Below are 16,683 nucleotides of genomic sequence, written 5' to 3'. Positions count from 1 at the left end.
CCTAAATACCCCATAAAGATTGGGAGAAAGATCAAAGGAGAAGGAGGAGTAGTTATAACAGAGGAGATAGGATTTAACAAATGAGTATGATTGCTGAATGATATATAGAATATATTGATATTTCTTTTAGTCTCCAATGTCTTGGAGCAGCTAGAAGGAAAAACTTAAAATTCTGAAACTATAACCCATATCAAACTCTGAAATCTCTTCGATAATTTTTGTGGTGTGCTTTGAAATTTATTGCTTTTTTTGTATATATGTTGTATTTCACAATAAAACAAAATAAAGTAGGGCTTTTTCTACCCCATTTTTTTTTTTACCTACAGTAGCCCCTCATTTCCCTTTTTAGTACCAGTCACATTTTTTTAAACTTTTTAAGTTGTATAGTATAATATATATACAAAGCAAAGAAATAAAAAAGCAGTAGTTTTCAAAGCACTCTTCAACAAGTGGTTACAGGAGAGATCCCAGACTTTGTCATGGGCTACCATACCATCCTCTCATATTTTTCCTTCTAGCTGTTCCAGAATATAGGAGGCTAGAGGGCTTAAATATTTTTTTATCATTCACTATCGACTTTTTTTCCTTCTTTTTTGTGTGTGAAATATAACATATATACAAAAAAGCAATAAACTTCAAAGCACAGCACCACAATTAGTTGTAGAACATGTTTCAGACTTTGACATGGGTTACAATTTCACAATTTTAGGTTTTTACTTCTAGCTACTCTAAAATACTGGAGACTACAAGAGATACCAATTTAATGATTCAGGATTCATATTCATTTGTTAAATCCTATCTTCTTTGTATAACTGCACCATCAACTTCGATCTTTCCATACCTCTCTTTAGGGTTGTTTGGGCTATGGCAATTCTAAATTTTTTTATATTGGAAGGGTCTGTCACTAATATGGGGTAGAAAGATCAAACTATCTGATGTTCTGGAGAGGCTGAGCTAGGTTTCAGGACTTATCTGGACCAGGGACCCATCTGAAGGTTGTAGGTTTCTGACAAGTTACTCTAGTGCATGGAACCCTTATAGAATCTTATATATTGCCCTAGGTGTTCTTTAGGATTGTTCGGAATAGTCCTGCTTGGGGGTTGGCAGGTTATGATAGTAGCAAGGTCTACCTGAAGCTTATGTAAGAGCAAACTCCAGAGTAGCTTCTCGATTCTATTTGAACTCTCTCTACTACTATTACTTTATTAATTACATTTCTTTGCCCCTTTTGGTCAGGATAGAATTGTTGATCCCATGGTGCGAGGGCTGAATTCATCCCTGGGAGTCATCTCCCACGTCTCCAGGCAGACATTCACCCCTGGATGTCATGTCCCATGTAGGAGGCAGGGCAGTGATTCCACTTGCAGAGTTGGACTTAGAGAGACAGATGCCACAACTGAGCAATACAGAAGTCCTCCAGAAGTAACTCTTAGGCATGCTTAAAGGTAGTTTAAGCTTCTCCGCTACCTACACAAGCTTCACAACAGTAAGCCTCACGATCGAGGGCATGGCCTATTGATTTGAGTGTCCCCAAAGTTTGACTCAGTATCAGGGGATTCCCTGATAGTAAGGTTTAATAGTTTCATATCTTTCTCCCCTCCCTCAGGGGACTTTGCCAATACTTTTTGATTATCTGCTTGATATACGCTAAGATGTTTCCAGGCGTTACAATAATCTACATAGGATTAAAAGACCTCTTTCTTATTCTGTGGTCCCTGTGTTTCAATTGTTCAAATGAGCTATACGGATGGGTTGAATTAGATTATGCACTACAGAAAATTTCAGTTCCAGATCAAATAAACCTTTCTTCCATTGGTCTCAAAGAGTATGTGTGGTTCTAAAATATAGACACTGTGTTCCTTACCCCTATGTTCTGAATTACTTTAACCTCAACCAGATCAGCTTTGTTCTTATCTGTAAATATCAGGTTATATATATAAAACAGCCTCTCAAATTCTAGAAATACTAATCACCACTCCAGACTTAATGTGTTTGCTCTAAAAGCTTACAACTGGGCCCCTGTTTTCTTATATGCATTTTCTAAAGGTAACCATAACATTCTTGTTCTTTTATTTCTGGCTTATTTTCTCTCACCAAATGTCCCACATGTTCACTCACATCGTGGCATGCCTCAGTACTTTGTTCCTTTTTGTAGCAGCACAAGCTTCGTTTGTAAGTATACACATCATGTACCATTCTGCTTCTCCATCAGTGCATCCTTCAGCCACCTGCATCCATGGGGCATCATGTATAGGGCCCAAAGTCCACAGTCTATCAACATTCTCAAATTTAGATAATTTCATTGTTCCCAAGAGACAGAAAACCAATAAACAAACCCTTGCCAAATAGGAAATCTAATCCTCCTCTTAACTTTTGTCCCTCACCCCATTATTTACCTCTGCTGTTGCTGTGGTAGTGTTGATGGTTTCCTTTTGAACATAGCTCACAGCATGCAATAGCAGTTCCTGCTGTACCCTGGACTTAAACACTCTTTATACGAGAATCCTATCTTTGAAGTAATTCTTACAAGAACTCATTCCTATTTCTAGTGTGAGTCAGCGGGACACGTATGTCTATACAACCCTTTTAAATCTTGTTCATCTTCAATATGGTAATGTTACTTCTAGACCCACTAGAGAATCACCTTCACTCCTATCTATTCCCTTACATCGGAGTTCAACCTCATTAGTTAACGATTCACCCACCTCTCACTTCTATGTATCTCTAAGTCCCTGTGCCAGTTTGAAAGGATGTATGTACCCTAGAAAAGCCATGTTTTAATCCTAATCCTATTTTGTAGAGGCAGCCATTTCTTCTAATCCCTATTCAGCATTGTATGTTTGAAACTGTAACTAGATCATCTCCCTGGAGATGTGATTTAATCAAGAGTGGTTCTTAAACTGGATTAGGTAGAGACGTGTCTCCACCCATTTGGGTGGGTCTTGATTAGTTTCTAGATTCCTATAAAAGAGGAAATATTTTGGAGAATGAGAGATTCAGAGTGAGCAGAGAATGCTGCAGCACCATGAAGAGGAGAGTCCACTAGCCAGCGACATTTGGAGATGAAGAAGGAAAACGCCTCCCTGGGAGCTTCATGAAACCTGAAACCAGGAGAAGAAGCTAGCAGATGATGCTGTGTTTGCCATGTGCCCTTCCAGATGAGAGAGAAATCCTGGCCATGTTCACCATGTGCCTTTGCAGATGAGAGAGAAACTCTGAGTGTGTTTGCCATGTGCCTTCTCACTTGAGAGAAACCCTGAACTTTACTGGCCTTCTTGAACCAAGGTATCTTTCTCTGGATGCCTTGGATTGGACATTTCTATAGACTTGTCTTAATTGGGACATTTCCTCAGCCTTGGAACTGTAAACTAGCATCTGATTAAATTCCCCTTTTTGAAAGCCATTCCGTTTCTGGTATATTGCATTCCGGCAGCTAGCGAACTAGAACAGTCCAATTTCAGAGGACTTGGGGGCCTGGCCAATAATCAGTTGACCATAGGTTTGGTGGTCTATTTCTACACTCTCGATTCAATTCTATTGATCAGTGCTTCTGCCTTTCTACCAGTACCATGCTGTTTTGACCACTGTGGCTTTATAATAGGTTTTAAAGTCAGGGAGTGTTATTCCTCCCACTTTCTTCTTCTTTTTTAGGATGCTTTTAGCTATTTGGGGTCTCTTTCCCTTCCAGATGAATTTGGTAGTTAGCTTTTCCAAATCTTCGAAGTAGTTTGCTGGAATTTTGATTGGTACTGGGTTGAATCTGTAGATCAGTTTGGGGAGAATTGACATCCTAACTATATTTAGCCTTCCTATCCATGAGCAGGGAATATCTTTCCACCTTTTTATATCTCCTTTGATTTCTTTTAGCAATGTTACATAGCTTTCTGTGTACAAGTCCTTTACGTCCCTAGTTAAGTTCATTCTTAAGTATTTGATTCTTTTAGATGCTATTTTGAATGGAATTTTTTCCTTGACTGACTCCTCAGCTAAGTCATTGCTTGTGTATAGAACTGATTTTTACATATTAATTTTATATCCTACCACCTTGCTGAATTTGTTTATTAGCTCAAGTAACTATGCTGTAGATTTCTCAGTATCTCCCAGGTGTTGTATCATATCATCTGCAAATAATGTCGGTTTTACTTCTTCCTTTCTGGTTTGGATGCATTTTATTTCTTTGTCCTCCCTGGTTGCTCTAGCTAGAGCTTCTAGCACAGTGTTGAGCAATAGTGATGACAGTGGGCATCCTTGTCTTCTACCTGATCTTAGGGGAAAATCTTTCAGTCTCTCTCCACTGAGTACAATGCTGGCTATCAGTTTTTCGTATATTCCCTTTATCATATTGAGGTAGTTACCTTTGATTTCTATCTTTTGGAGCGTTTTTATCAGAAAAGGATGCTGAATTTTATCGATTGCTTTTTCAGCATCAATCAAGATGATCACGTGATTTTTTCCTTTCGATTTGTTAATGCACTATATTACATTAATTGATTTTCTTGTGTCGAACTATCCTTGTATTCCTGGTATAAACCCCACTTGGTCATGGTGTGTAATTCTTTTAATGTGCTGTTGGATTCTATTTGCTAATATTTTATTCAGAATTTTTGCATCTATGTTCATTAGGTAGACTGGTCTGTAGTTTTCCTTTCTTAGAGCATCTTTCCCAGTTTGGGTATTAGAATGATATTAGCTTCATAAAATGAGTTAGGTACAGTTCCATTTTCCTCAATTTTTTGGAAAAGCTTGAGCAGAATTGGTGTAAGTTCTTTATGGAATGTTTGATAAAATTCCCCTGTAAAGCCATTTGGCTCTGGGCTTTTCTTTGTAGGAAGAGTTTTGATGACTGATTGAATCTCTTTACTAGTGATTGGTTTGTTGAGATCTTCTATTTCTTCCTTAGTCAGTGTAGCTTGTTTGTGTGTCTCCAGGAATTTGTCCATTTCATATAAGTTGTCTAGTTTGCTGGCGTATGGTTGTTCATAGTACCCTCTTATGATTTCTATTATTTCTTCAGGGTCTGTGTTAACGCACCCCTTCTCATTTCTGATTTTTGCTAGTGCTCATCGTTTTTATTGAATTTCTCAAAGAACCAACTTTTGGGTTTTATCGATTCTTTTGATTGTTCTTTTGTTCTCCCATTTATTTATTTCTGCTTTAATCTTTGTTATTTCTCTTTCCCTATTTGCTTTGGGGTTAGTTTACTGTTCTTTTTCAAGTTCTTCCAGCTGTGCTGTTAAGTCCTCATTTTTTGCTCTTTCGTGCTTTTTAATATAGGCATTTAGGGCAATAAATTTCCCTTTCAGCATAGCCTTTACCATATCCCATAAGTTCTGACAAGTTATATTCTCATTCTCATTCATCTCCAGATAGTTGCTGATTTCTCTAGCAATTTCTTCTTTGACCCATTGGTTGTTTAAGAGTGTGTTATTTAATCTCCATATATTTGTGAATTTTCTCGTTCTTTGGTGGTTATTGAGATCCAGCGTCATCCCATTGTGATCAGAGAAAGTGCTTTGAATAATTTCAATATTTTAAATTTATAGAGACCTGTTTTGTGCCCCAGCATATGATCTATCCTAGAGAATGTTCATTGAGCACTAGAGAAGAACGTATAACCTTGTGCTTTGGGGTGCAATGACCTATATATGTCTGTTAGTTATAATTCATTTATCAAATTATTTAACTTCTCTATTTCCTTGTTGATCTTTTGTCTTGTTGTTCTATCTATAGAGCAGAGTGGTGTATTGAAGTCTCCTATATTATTGTTGAAACCTCTATCACTCCCTTCAGTTTTGTCAATGTCTGTCTCATGTACTTTGGATCTCCTTGATTGGGAGCATGAACATTTATGATTGTTATATCTTCTTGGTGAATTGGCCCTTTAATTAGTATGTAGTGTTCTTTTTTGTCTCTTATGGTGTCTTCACATTTAAAGTCCATTTTGTGTGGTATTAGTACAACTACTCCTGCTTTCTTTTGGTTACAACTTGCATGAAAAATATTTTTCCATTCTTTCCCTCTCAAACTGTTTTTTATCCTTGTGTCTAAAATGAGTCTCTTGTAAGCATAATACAGCTGGATTATGTTTCTTAATCTATTCTTTCAATCTGTATCTTTTAATTGGTAAGTGTAGTTCTTTCACGTTCAAAGTTACTACTGAAAATGTGCTTCTTTATTCCACCACCTATCTTTTTTATTTTATTTGTCAGATCTATATATTATTTTCCTTCTTTCTCTTTGTATTTAAAAAATTACTCTTAGTGGTACTCTTCAATTCTGTGCCCTTCTCCAGACCTCCCTCTCCTGTTTTTTTTTTCTTTCAACCGGCTGAACTTCTTTTAGTATTTCTTGTAGGGCCAGTCTCTTGTTGACAAATTCTTTCAGTTTCTTTGACTGTGAAAACATTAATCTCTCCCTCAATTGAAGGACAATTTGGCTGGGTATAGAATTCTTGGCTGGAAGTCTTTCTTTTTCAGGATTTTGAATATATCATACCACTGCCTTCTCACCTCCAGGGTGCTAGTTGAATAGTCTGAAGTCAGTCTTATTTGATTTCCCTTGTATGCAGTAGATTGTTTTACCATTGCTGTATTCAAGATTTTCTGCTTCTCTTCAACATTTGACTGACTGATTAGTATGTGCCTTGGGGAGGCCTAAAATTAGATTTATTCTGTTTGGAGTTCTTTGGGATTCTTTGACTTGTATATTTGTGTCCTTTATGAGGGTTGGAAAGTTTTCCCCCATTATATCCTCAACCACCCTTCCTAGCCCTTTACTCCTCTCTTCTCCTTCTGGGACACCAGTGATTCTTATATTTGTGTGCTTGTTTTGTCTATCGCTTCTCTGAGTTCCCATTCAATTATTTCCATCTTTTTTGCCTTTTGCTGTTTTGAGTCTTTGAAGTCAATTATCCTGTCCTTTATATCTACTATTCTTTCTTCTGTCTCTTCAGATCTGGTGTTGTGTGCCTCTAGTATGTTTTGCATTTGTTCAGAGTCCTTAATCTCTGTGACATCCACTATTTTTCTATTTATTCTTTCAAATTCCTCTTTATGCTCTGTCTTTTTCTACTTCTACTTCTACTGTCTTCTTGATCTCCTTTATGTCATTTGCTATTCCACTTATTTTATTAAGTAGAGTTGTATGAACATCTTTGATTAGTTTTTCCAGTGTCTTTGTCTCCTCTGGTGTTTTAATTTGGTCATTAGGTAGGGCTATATCTATCTGCATTGTGATATGTTTTATGATCTTCTGCTGTCTTCATTGCATGTAAATATCTTGATTGATTTACTTTGGGTGTTGATTTCCTTCAGTAGTCTAATGCCTTGTGTTTATGGGATTGTTGTACAGCAGGGAGCAGAGCATGGAGTGGGCACTCTGTGTGGTGATTTGTTTCAGGGAAGGTATAGGCACAGGCTGGGGATGTTATGCTGATGCTTGTGAACGTGGGTGCCCAGCAGCTGAGGAGGATATAGCTGTGAGGATGCACCAGTCTGGGGGGGCAGGAGGCGTAACCCTGGTGTGTGCTGGAAGAAGGCACGGGGCCCTTTGTACACATGTGTAGAGCTGTGGCAGTGGTTGGCGTTATGCCTTCATGGATTGGGGGCTGATATGACCTGGCTGCTCAGGTCAGCATTTTCTCAGACCTGGGAAATGTGGCTGAGGGCCATGCGCATAGGGAGTTCTAGGGCTGCTGTAAAGTGCGGTTCCCAGAGCCGAATGACATGATTGGGGGTTCGTGCGCATGCGTGGGTCTGCGAGTGCCATAAATAGATGCACAGAGCTTAGGCAGGGTGGAGTGAGGCTGTGCAACACTATGGGTGGGGGGGTCGGGGTAGCCTAGGTGTGGAGGTTAGTGCCTGCAGCCTTTATGCACTGGCAATAGCCTGCAGGGAACAGTGAGGGGGAGGCAGTGCTTGGAAGGTGTGCAAGAGAGGTGGGTTGGGCTGCACTTGGGCTGGGGGTGTGGGGCATGTATGTGCACTGGGAGCTGGTGGGGTGGGGGTGCTTGGAGTGTGGGGAATGGGAGTGGGTGACGGGGTTCGGGTGCATGGAGTGTGGGATGAGTTGCCGTTCACAGGGCTGCGCCAGTGAGGGTAGCGCACCCAAGGAATGCGGCCTGGCTTACTTCCTAGTCCCAGGCTCCTGTCCATGCACACCCATGGACTCAGTGGCTCTGCGCATCCAAGCCACGCTCCAGCTTTCTGCCTCTCAGTTCCTCGGCCTCTGCAACCAGGGCTGCTGCATGTAGTGCAGAAGGCTCTCCCAAGTCAGGAACACTTTCGAATCGCCACCTTGGTTGCCCTCCTGTCCCTTCTCTAACTTTTCCATGGATCAGGGCTAAGCTCGAGCTAGTCTATTTGGCCATTTTCCCTGAAGTCAGTACCAATCACATTTTGCAATTAAATATTTGCTAATTTACATTTTTTTTGTTTCCCCATCAGACTGTAAGCTCCCTAGTTGTCTTACATCTGTCTTATTCACATCATAGGTACTATATACCTCTTTGTTGAATAATGAAGAAATGAATGCTTGTGGGAGGCATTAACTCTGCAACAAACTTATTTTTTAAATTAATTTTATTTTGATACAATTTCAAATTTACAGAACAATTACAAGAATAGAACAAAGCACGTCCCCCAGAGACCTCATTAAAGTTTTGCCAATTGTCCCCCAAATACATGTTAGAGCAAGAGGAGAGTGTCAGCTATTATTGGATTTTCTAACAATATCCCAACAGGTCTCTCAGCTGCAACCATTTCCTCTGCCTTACCCCATACAGAACCAGAGTGATTCTTTTAGAACAATTTAGAACATATTTCAACTCCACTCAAAATTCTATAATAGCTCTCCAGTCTTGTATTTTCTAAAGACTCTGGAAGCGCTCCTGTCTTAGCACTTCCTATTGAGGACTCCACATCTGCTCTTGCTGATCAATTCCCTCAGGTATCTGTGCGGTTAATTCCCCAGCTTTTTTTTTTTTTTTTTAATACATTACCCTATCTCCTTAATCCTTTTTTTTTTTTTTTTAATAAAAATCACTTTCTAATAATATGGTTATTTTTGTTATTTTTTGGGCGCATGGTCCGGGAATCAAACCCTGATCTCCCGCATGAAAGGCGAGCATTCTACCACTGAACCATCCGTGCACATTCTATATGGTTATTTATTATGTTTAATGTTTATGTTGTCTTCCTCTGCTAGACCGTAAATCCATTTTGAGGGTAGGGAGTTTTGCTATTTTATTTGCTAACTACCCTAAACCCTTACGATCATACTTGAAACACAGCTGATGTGCAATAAACAGTTGTTAAATGAATGAATATTAAAGGCATGCAATATGCCAAGTACTGTTCTTGGCGCAAGGGATACAACGAGAAAATCTATGCCCCGTGGGACTCACATTTAAGTATGCTTAAACCAGCCAGACTTATTTTTCCATTTTGGCCCCACCGCTTATTCCCTGAGCAATTTTGGACAAGTTACTTTAAGCTCTCGGTTTCCTATGAATTAAATGTGATGAGAATTGATTTAACAGCATTTATAAAGCATTTTGCATAAGAAATGTCTGGATATTTTCCCCCTTCCTTCCGGGCAGAAAGATTGGAAGCCTGACATCTCTGCCACAGATTTGGTGGTGGTTGTTTTTGTTGTGCAGATCCATGGATTTCTAAAATTTTTATTCAATAATATATACAATCTAAGATGTAGGCAAAGTTTTCACAAGGCCTTTGAAAAGTGTAAGCAGGTTATCATAGTCTGGGGGCCCCAATTTTAAAGTGACTTCAAGGTGAAACAGAGAGTGGTGAAAAGGGTCGGAAACTGCGTTTTGCATCCGAAAAACCTCGTTGGGTTCCTCGAAGTGAAAATCCCGAAGGAGGGAAGGGAAGGAAAGGAAAAAAAAAAAGAGTAGCTGGCCGCGAAAGCACACTACAAGTCCCAGCAAGTCCCGCGACGACAACTATGGGTCCCAGCAGGTATCGTTCGCCGACCGGAGGCCCTCCTCCCTCCCCCTACCCGCCGCGGCCCCGAAGGGCCTGCAGCCCGGGTTCAGCCAAAGAGGGCGTAAGGCGCACGGAGGGAGCCAAGAGAATCGAGTCAAGCTTTAACTTTGCTGCGCAGACGCCTCTCATGGGCCGGACGTGACGTAGGAAGAGTTCCGGCTTCGGCATCCGCCGCTGCCGCCGCTACAACATCTACAGCCGCCGCCGCCGCCGCTGCGGTTTGTACTTCTAAAATGGCGCCACTAGACTTGGACAAGTATGTGGAAATAGCGCGGCTATGCAAGTACCTGCCAGAGAACGACCTAAAGGTGAGCTCGTTGAAGCGGGCGTCCTGCTTGCTGGACTCGCCTCGTCCGGCAGTAGTGGGCCCTCCGGTCCTCCTTTCCTCCCTCGGCGGGACCCTTGCTGTGGAGGGTCCAGCAGGGCGCAGAGTGAGCAGGTTCGACCTGGTGTTACGCGGGGAGCCGAGCGAGCCTGCGTCTCAGGAATGCTGTTCAGTTTTCTTCAGTGGGGATCCGCAGGGATGTCGCGGCCTCTGCCCCAGAGTTGCCCCTCCTGGCTATCGGACTCCGAGCCCTGACTGCGCTAGTTATAAGACCCCTCTCCTCCTCCTACTTCCGGGTCTCCCATAATCCAAACCAAGCCCCAGGCCTAGTGTTCTTGGGAGGGGGTCGTCTCGAACAGAATAGATTGGAGCTCCGGGTGGCCGGCGTCTGACAGGAGATGCCGCCTGCGTCCCAGAACGCGGCCCTGGTGTGTTTAGGTTTCTGAAGCATCGGAAGACGATGGCCCAAACGGTTTGGTAGTGATATGGGAGAACATCAGGTCATCCCTCTCTCCTCACCATCCTCCCGAATTGCGGGTTTGTAATGTTGGTTTGGTTGTTTTAATTCGGATGTGAATCCCCTTTCTGGGTTATATGTTGAGTTAAATTTAAGTCGATAAAGTAGTAGGCCCTCAATAAGTACACATATTTCTCTACTCTTTAAGTCGTTCCTCCCTTCTTACCTCAAGTTTCCACTTTCTTGGTTTTTAGAGGTGGTGTGTTTTTCCTTGTTGCTGCAAGCCCTATTAACAGAAATGTTTGCATGAATTGGTGTACAGCTTTTTTTTTTCTTCCTTGCGTGGGCAGGCGTCGAGACTCGAACCCGGGTCTCCTGCATGGCAGGCGAGAATTCTGCCATTGAGCCACTGTGGCTCGCCCGGTATACAGCTTTTTAAAGAAGTGTTTCTGTGTGCTTGCTAAAAGCAATGCTTAGATGTCTGCAAGTGTTTACCGTGTAGGGCAAGTGCCTGTTTTACTTCAGTAAACTTTTATATTATGTGGTGAGTGGGTAAACTGTTGACAGTTCCGCTTAGTGTTTAATCTGAGTTTAAGGTAATTTACTTTGTTCTGTGAATATTTTCTCTTAAGGAGGAGATACTTGCTTTTTTGTTTTCCTGTCTTGTCCAGGAAGTTGATACTTAACCTGCCTTAGTCAAGAAGTATTCCAAATGGTTAAGGTCACTTGTGCTGTTGTGAATGTAACTGAATGGTTACATGTTGATTATATGTGTTGTATGATAGAAAAATCTCTCTTGTGCATTTCCCCTTTTTAATAGAATAAATTAATTTAAATGAGGACAGAGAAATAGTAGTAGTAATGTAGCTTTCGTGCTCTTAGAATCCTTCAGATATTAGTTTTGTGGTTTGATTTCTTTTTTTAATATATTAGCCATGTGATTTTATTTATTTATTTAATTTTATTTTTTGTGTGGCTTCTTTCTGCTATGTACTTTTTCATGAGACAAGAACACAACCAACATTGGGACCCAATTCATGGAAATTTACCAGACCTGTTTGGTACAGTTGTTAATCCCATAGGTGAAGTTGATAATTGCATATCAATGAATTGAGATGATATTTTGTTTTCTTTTTATCTATCATATGAGAAGCTGTTTTTTTCCCCCTGGTGTGCGTTTGTGTTTGTGCACGTGTATACACATGGACATGGACCAAGAATCAAACCCAGGTCTCCCACATGGCTGGAGACCTCCGAACCTGCTTGTGTGCTCTGTGAAGTTGTTTTGAGTTTTATTTTATGAATAATAAAATGTCGCTTGTTCTTATGAAAAGGTGTCTTGATATTGAGTTGAAACTGAGTACTGAAATGATTTGAAAAATAATCAGTTGAAGTTTCTTCAGGCCTCTTAGATGGATAAACATTAGATTCCCTTTCCATTTTAAGGAAATATAGTTATTAAGTCATTTCGTTTCTGCTTAAAATACAGCTGAACTGTGGTTTTTATCTGTTTCTTAATAAACTTCTTGATCTGGAAAACTACTGAGAAAAAAGTTATTTTTCTGTTTAATTAGAGCTTTCCTTCTATGTCTTAAAACTGTTTTTATGAGGTTACTTGTGCTGCTCATCTCTGGTGTGTTTAAAGAAATTTAATTTTGTTTCTGTTCCTTGGCATGAAGTGCAAACTAAAATAAAGTAGGCCAGGAAAGTATTGCAGTGGCACCTTTTCAGAGGTTTTAAAGCCCAAATAAAAGGTTATTTCAGAGGAAGAAAAGAGACCATTGGGGCCACCTAATGACCATAGTGGAAGAAAGTTGTTTTGGTAGAAAAGAAGGTAACAGGAAGTTACCCATGTTAGTTTTTGTTTTTTAAAAAGTATTTTTATTGAGAAATCTTCACACACATGCAGTCTATACCCATGTTAATCTTAAATTGACTAGACGTTGGAGGTACTAGATCAGATAGTAAATGCATAAGATGTTTTGGATCTAATCAGGAGGTCTCTGTATTTGAGTATTTGGTTTTTTTTTTTTGCATGGGCGAGTACCAGAAATCGAACCCCTGTCTCCAGTATGGCAGGCGAGAACTCTGCCTGCTGAGCCACTGTGGCCCAGATCTCTGTTTAAATTGAAAGTGATCAGATCACTAGTTACTGGATTGAATCTACTTTCTTTGAAGGAATAAGAATGAAATATGTAAAAATGAGTGGACAAAGTATAACCTTTTTATAAAGAATTTAATGTGATGTGTCTCATCCACAGAAAAGATTTGAGAAGATCGTAGAAGGTACAGATTTCATATACTTGGCCAAGTGGAAGAATGAATGATAAAATAAAATCAGGTTTAAGGAGTATTTAGATATTTTGAGTATTGTCTGATCTTTTGGACAGTTCTTAAAGGTGACATGTAAGTAAAGAAATTGCACGCCTATTTTTTTAGAGCTTGGTGTTCAAGTTTTGACTGAGGAGCTGAAGGCAATTACTGTAGAAGGGGTTGGGGGAATACAAGCTGTTACTAGTTTGCAAGCTGCCAGAATGCAATATACCTGAAATGAACAGCTTTTAAAAAGGGGAACTTATTAAGTTGCATGCTTGCTGTTCTAAGGCTGTGAAAATGTCCACATTAAAGCAAGGCTATGAAAATGTCAATTCTAAGGCATCTAGGAAAGATACCTTGGTTCAAGAAGGCTAGTGATCAGGGTTTCTCTCTCAACTGGAAAGGCATGTGATGAACATGGCAACATCTGCTAGCTTTCTCTCTAGGCTTCTTGTTTCATGAAGCTCCTGTGGGGATGTTTTCCTTCTTCATCTGCAAAGGTCTCTGTGTGGGCTCTGTAGGTTCTAAAGTTTTTTTCAAAATGGTTCCCTCTTGAAGGGCTCCAGTAAGCAACCCATCCTTGAAAGAGTGGAGACATACGTCCATGGAAACCATCTAATCACATTACCACCCACAATTGGGTAGGTCGTATCTCCATGGAAACAATAAAAAAGATACCACTCAAAAAAAAAAACACAAAAAACAACCACTCAGCAAATTGAATGAGGATTAAAGGACATGGCTTTTCTGGGGTACACAACAGAATCAAGCAGGCGCGCCAGTGTCTCTCAGAAATTCCATAGTAAATTTTTATATGAATTAATAGTTAATGTAATCCTTTTGGAACCCACTTTTGAGTTTAGTCTGGGCCTCTCTGGGTTTTTCATATAAGGCTACCAGCTTTGCAGAGTTGTACTTCTGTATGAAATGCCTCCATAAAGCTTCACAGATTCCTTCCTTTTTTTCTGAGTTTATGAACTCTCATCTTATATAGTAGTTTTTGTATTGCCTGTCTTATTGATCATTTTGTTTACCTAAATTGTTTGGTTTTACATTGTTTCTTTCTTCAGGTACTATACAGAAAACTGAACATAGTACAGTGGTTTCTTCTATAGGGCTAGAAGACTGTTTTTTCAAGACTTTCTGATAATGTCTTGCATTTAATTTGTCCTTTTGGCCACAAAATGATGGTCTCCTGTGTCTTCTGAAAATAGTCTCTAACAGAGCTGTCCAGTAGAAATGTAATGCTCACAAATGACTCAGAAACTTTCTTGATAGCTGCATTTCTTAAAAAAGTAAAAAGAAACGGGTGAAATTAATTTTTACAGAACATCCATATTTGGATTAACTATATCGAAGCACACTAAGGTGTTTATAGCCTATTATATGAAACAGTCTAATGACTTCTCAGCCCCTTTCCTAAAATTTCAGAGTAAATGAGAATTGGAGTTCATCTAGTTCTGTAACCTTCCCACTAACAAATCAAAGAGTTGGAATTAAGTTGGAAAACCTCCCTGTGCAAGACTCCTTCTCACATAGTTAATAGCTTTCTTAGCATGGCTAATAGCATGCCTTTCTAGGTATATCTTGCATTAAACCACCTTTCTTTTTGCTTTCCAACTAAGCACATTGAATTGCCCTCTTCTGACAATCTGCCCTGTACTTCTTTGCTTTTCCTTAGTCTGTTTGCTTCAACCACTTATTTCATAATTACATAGTGCAAATATTAATTCATTTAATTACTCATAATAACCCTATAAGCTGTGTACTGCTTTACAGACAGGTAGCTCAGTTTTACAGACGGCTAATAGAAGCACAAATAGATTAAATAACTTTCTCAAGTAGTACAGCTAATAAGTAAGGGAGTAGCTAGGATTCAGATCTCTAGGCAATCTGGCTCCAGGGCCTTCATAACCATCACTTATTATTATTATTATTTTCAGAGTGAATGGGCCTAGAGTCAAACCCAGGTCTCTCATATGGCAGGCGCATATTCTACCAGTGAACTACCTGCATAACCATCACTTATGCTTCCTCTTTAGAATACTCTTCATATTCCTTAGTACCTCCCTTTTGAGTACTATATCTCAGATGCCATTTCCTCCATGTGGGGCTCTTGGATTCCACAGTCAGAATTGGTAATAAAGATTAGAATTTACATAGCTATTTATAGATTTCAGAGCACTTTCAAGTCTTTCTTTTTTTTTAATTTTTAATTTTATTTTTTTAAATACCAAAAAACCCAAATAAACGCAAACATTCCTATTTTGATCTTTCTTTTCTATGTATATAATCAGTAATTCACAATATCATCACATAGTTGCATATTCATCATCATGATCATTACTCGGAACATTTGCATCAATTCAGAAAAAGAAATAAAATGAAAACAGAAAACAAAATTATACATACCATACCCCTTACCCCTCCCTTTCATTGATCACTAGCATTTCAAACTAAATTTATTTTAACATTTGTTCCCCCTATTATTTATTTTCATTCCATATGTTCTCGTCTGTTGACAAGGTAGATAAAAGGAGCATCAGACACAAGGTTTTCACAATCACACAGTCACACTGTGAAAGCTGTATCATTATATAATCATCATCAAGAAAACTTGGCTACTAGAACACAACTCTACATTTTTAGGCAGTTCTCTCCAGCCTCTCCATTACATCTTGTATAACAGGGTGATAGCTACTTAATGCGTAAGAATAACCTCCAGGATAACTTCTCGACTCTGTTTGGAATCTCTCAGCCATTGACACTTTGTCTATTTCACTCTTCCCCCTTTTGGTCAAGAAGGTGTTCTCAATCCCTTGATGCTGAGTCTCAGCTCATACTAGGGTTTTTCTCAATCCCTTGATGCTGAGTCTCAGCTCATTCTAGGATTTCTGTCCCATGATGCCAGGAAGGTCCACACCCCTGGGAGTCATGCCCAAATTACTCTGGGATGTATCGGGGCATCATCTGTACAAACCAACAAGATCTAATGCTCTATTCAAGATTCCATGTAATTATAGTGTTTGAATAAACTGACCAAACAAGTTAAATTAGATAGTGTGCTACCCAAAATATAAATTTTGCACCAATAAACATCTCTCACTTTGGTATCACACAGAAGTTGAAGTTTTAAAATATGGACCATAACATCCTTGACCCTGTTTTCTGATATGCTTTAGTGCTATCCAGATCAGTTTCATTCATATCTCTTGTCAAAGTCTGATCCCTTTTTCAACTTTTTCAACAGTTGCTGTATGGGCTAATGCTTCCTTTCATACCTTCAGAGCTCTAACTCTGAGTCTCAAGCATCCCATAAGTATCCAAAGTTTCTGGGAAAGACCATGTTGTATACAGACAGCTCAGTATCTTAGAATATAGAATTAGCAGATACACCTCATGAATATATGTGACTGCTGTAAGTGCTTACGGTATAGGATCCTTTATTGTAAGCCCCAACCTGATAACCCATCCTCTCGACTTTAGTTCACTGAATTTTTATATTATAGTTAGTTCATGTGAGTGAGACATGATAATATTTGTCTTTTTTCCCTGACATTTCATTCAACATAGAGCTCTTA

General features: G+C 39.5%; 1 protein-coding gene across 1 annotated transcript in view; it reads left to right on the top strand.

Moving 5' to 3' along the window:
- The first annotated feature begins 10,006 nt into the window (after window positions 1-10,006).
- The window catches only part of PPP6C (protein phosphatase 6 catalytic subunit), a 39,376-nt gene continuing 32,699 nt past the window's right edge, over window positions 10,007-16,683 (top strand). The window contains exon 1 of the mRNA XM_077144815.1: window positions 10,007-10,312. Within this exon, the coding sequence (XP_077000930.1) occupies window positions 10,238-10,312 (75 nt within the window). The 5' untranslated portion in view covers window positions 10,007-10,237. The remainder of the gene's footprint in view (window positions 10,313-16,683) is intronic.

The sequence above is a fragment of the Tamandua tetradactyla genome, chromosome 2 (assembly GCF_023851605.1).
Source record: "Tamandua tetradactyla isolate mTamTet1 chromosome 2, mTamTet1.pri, whole genome shotgun sequence".
In the NCBI taxonomy this organism is placed as follows: Eukaryota; Metazoa; Chordata; class Mammalia; order Pilosa; family Myrmecophagidae; genus Tamandua; species Tamandua tetradactyla.
This window is presented reverse-complemented; position numbering and strand designations above follow the sequence as displayed.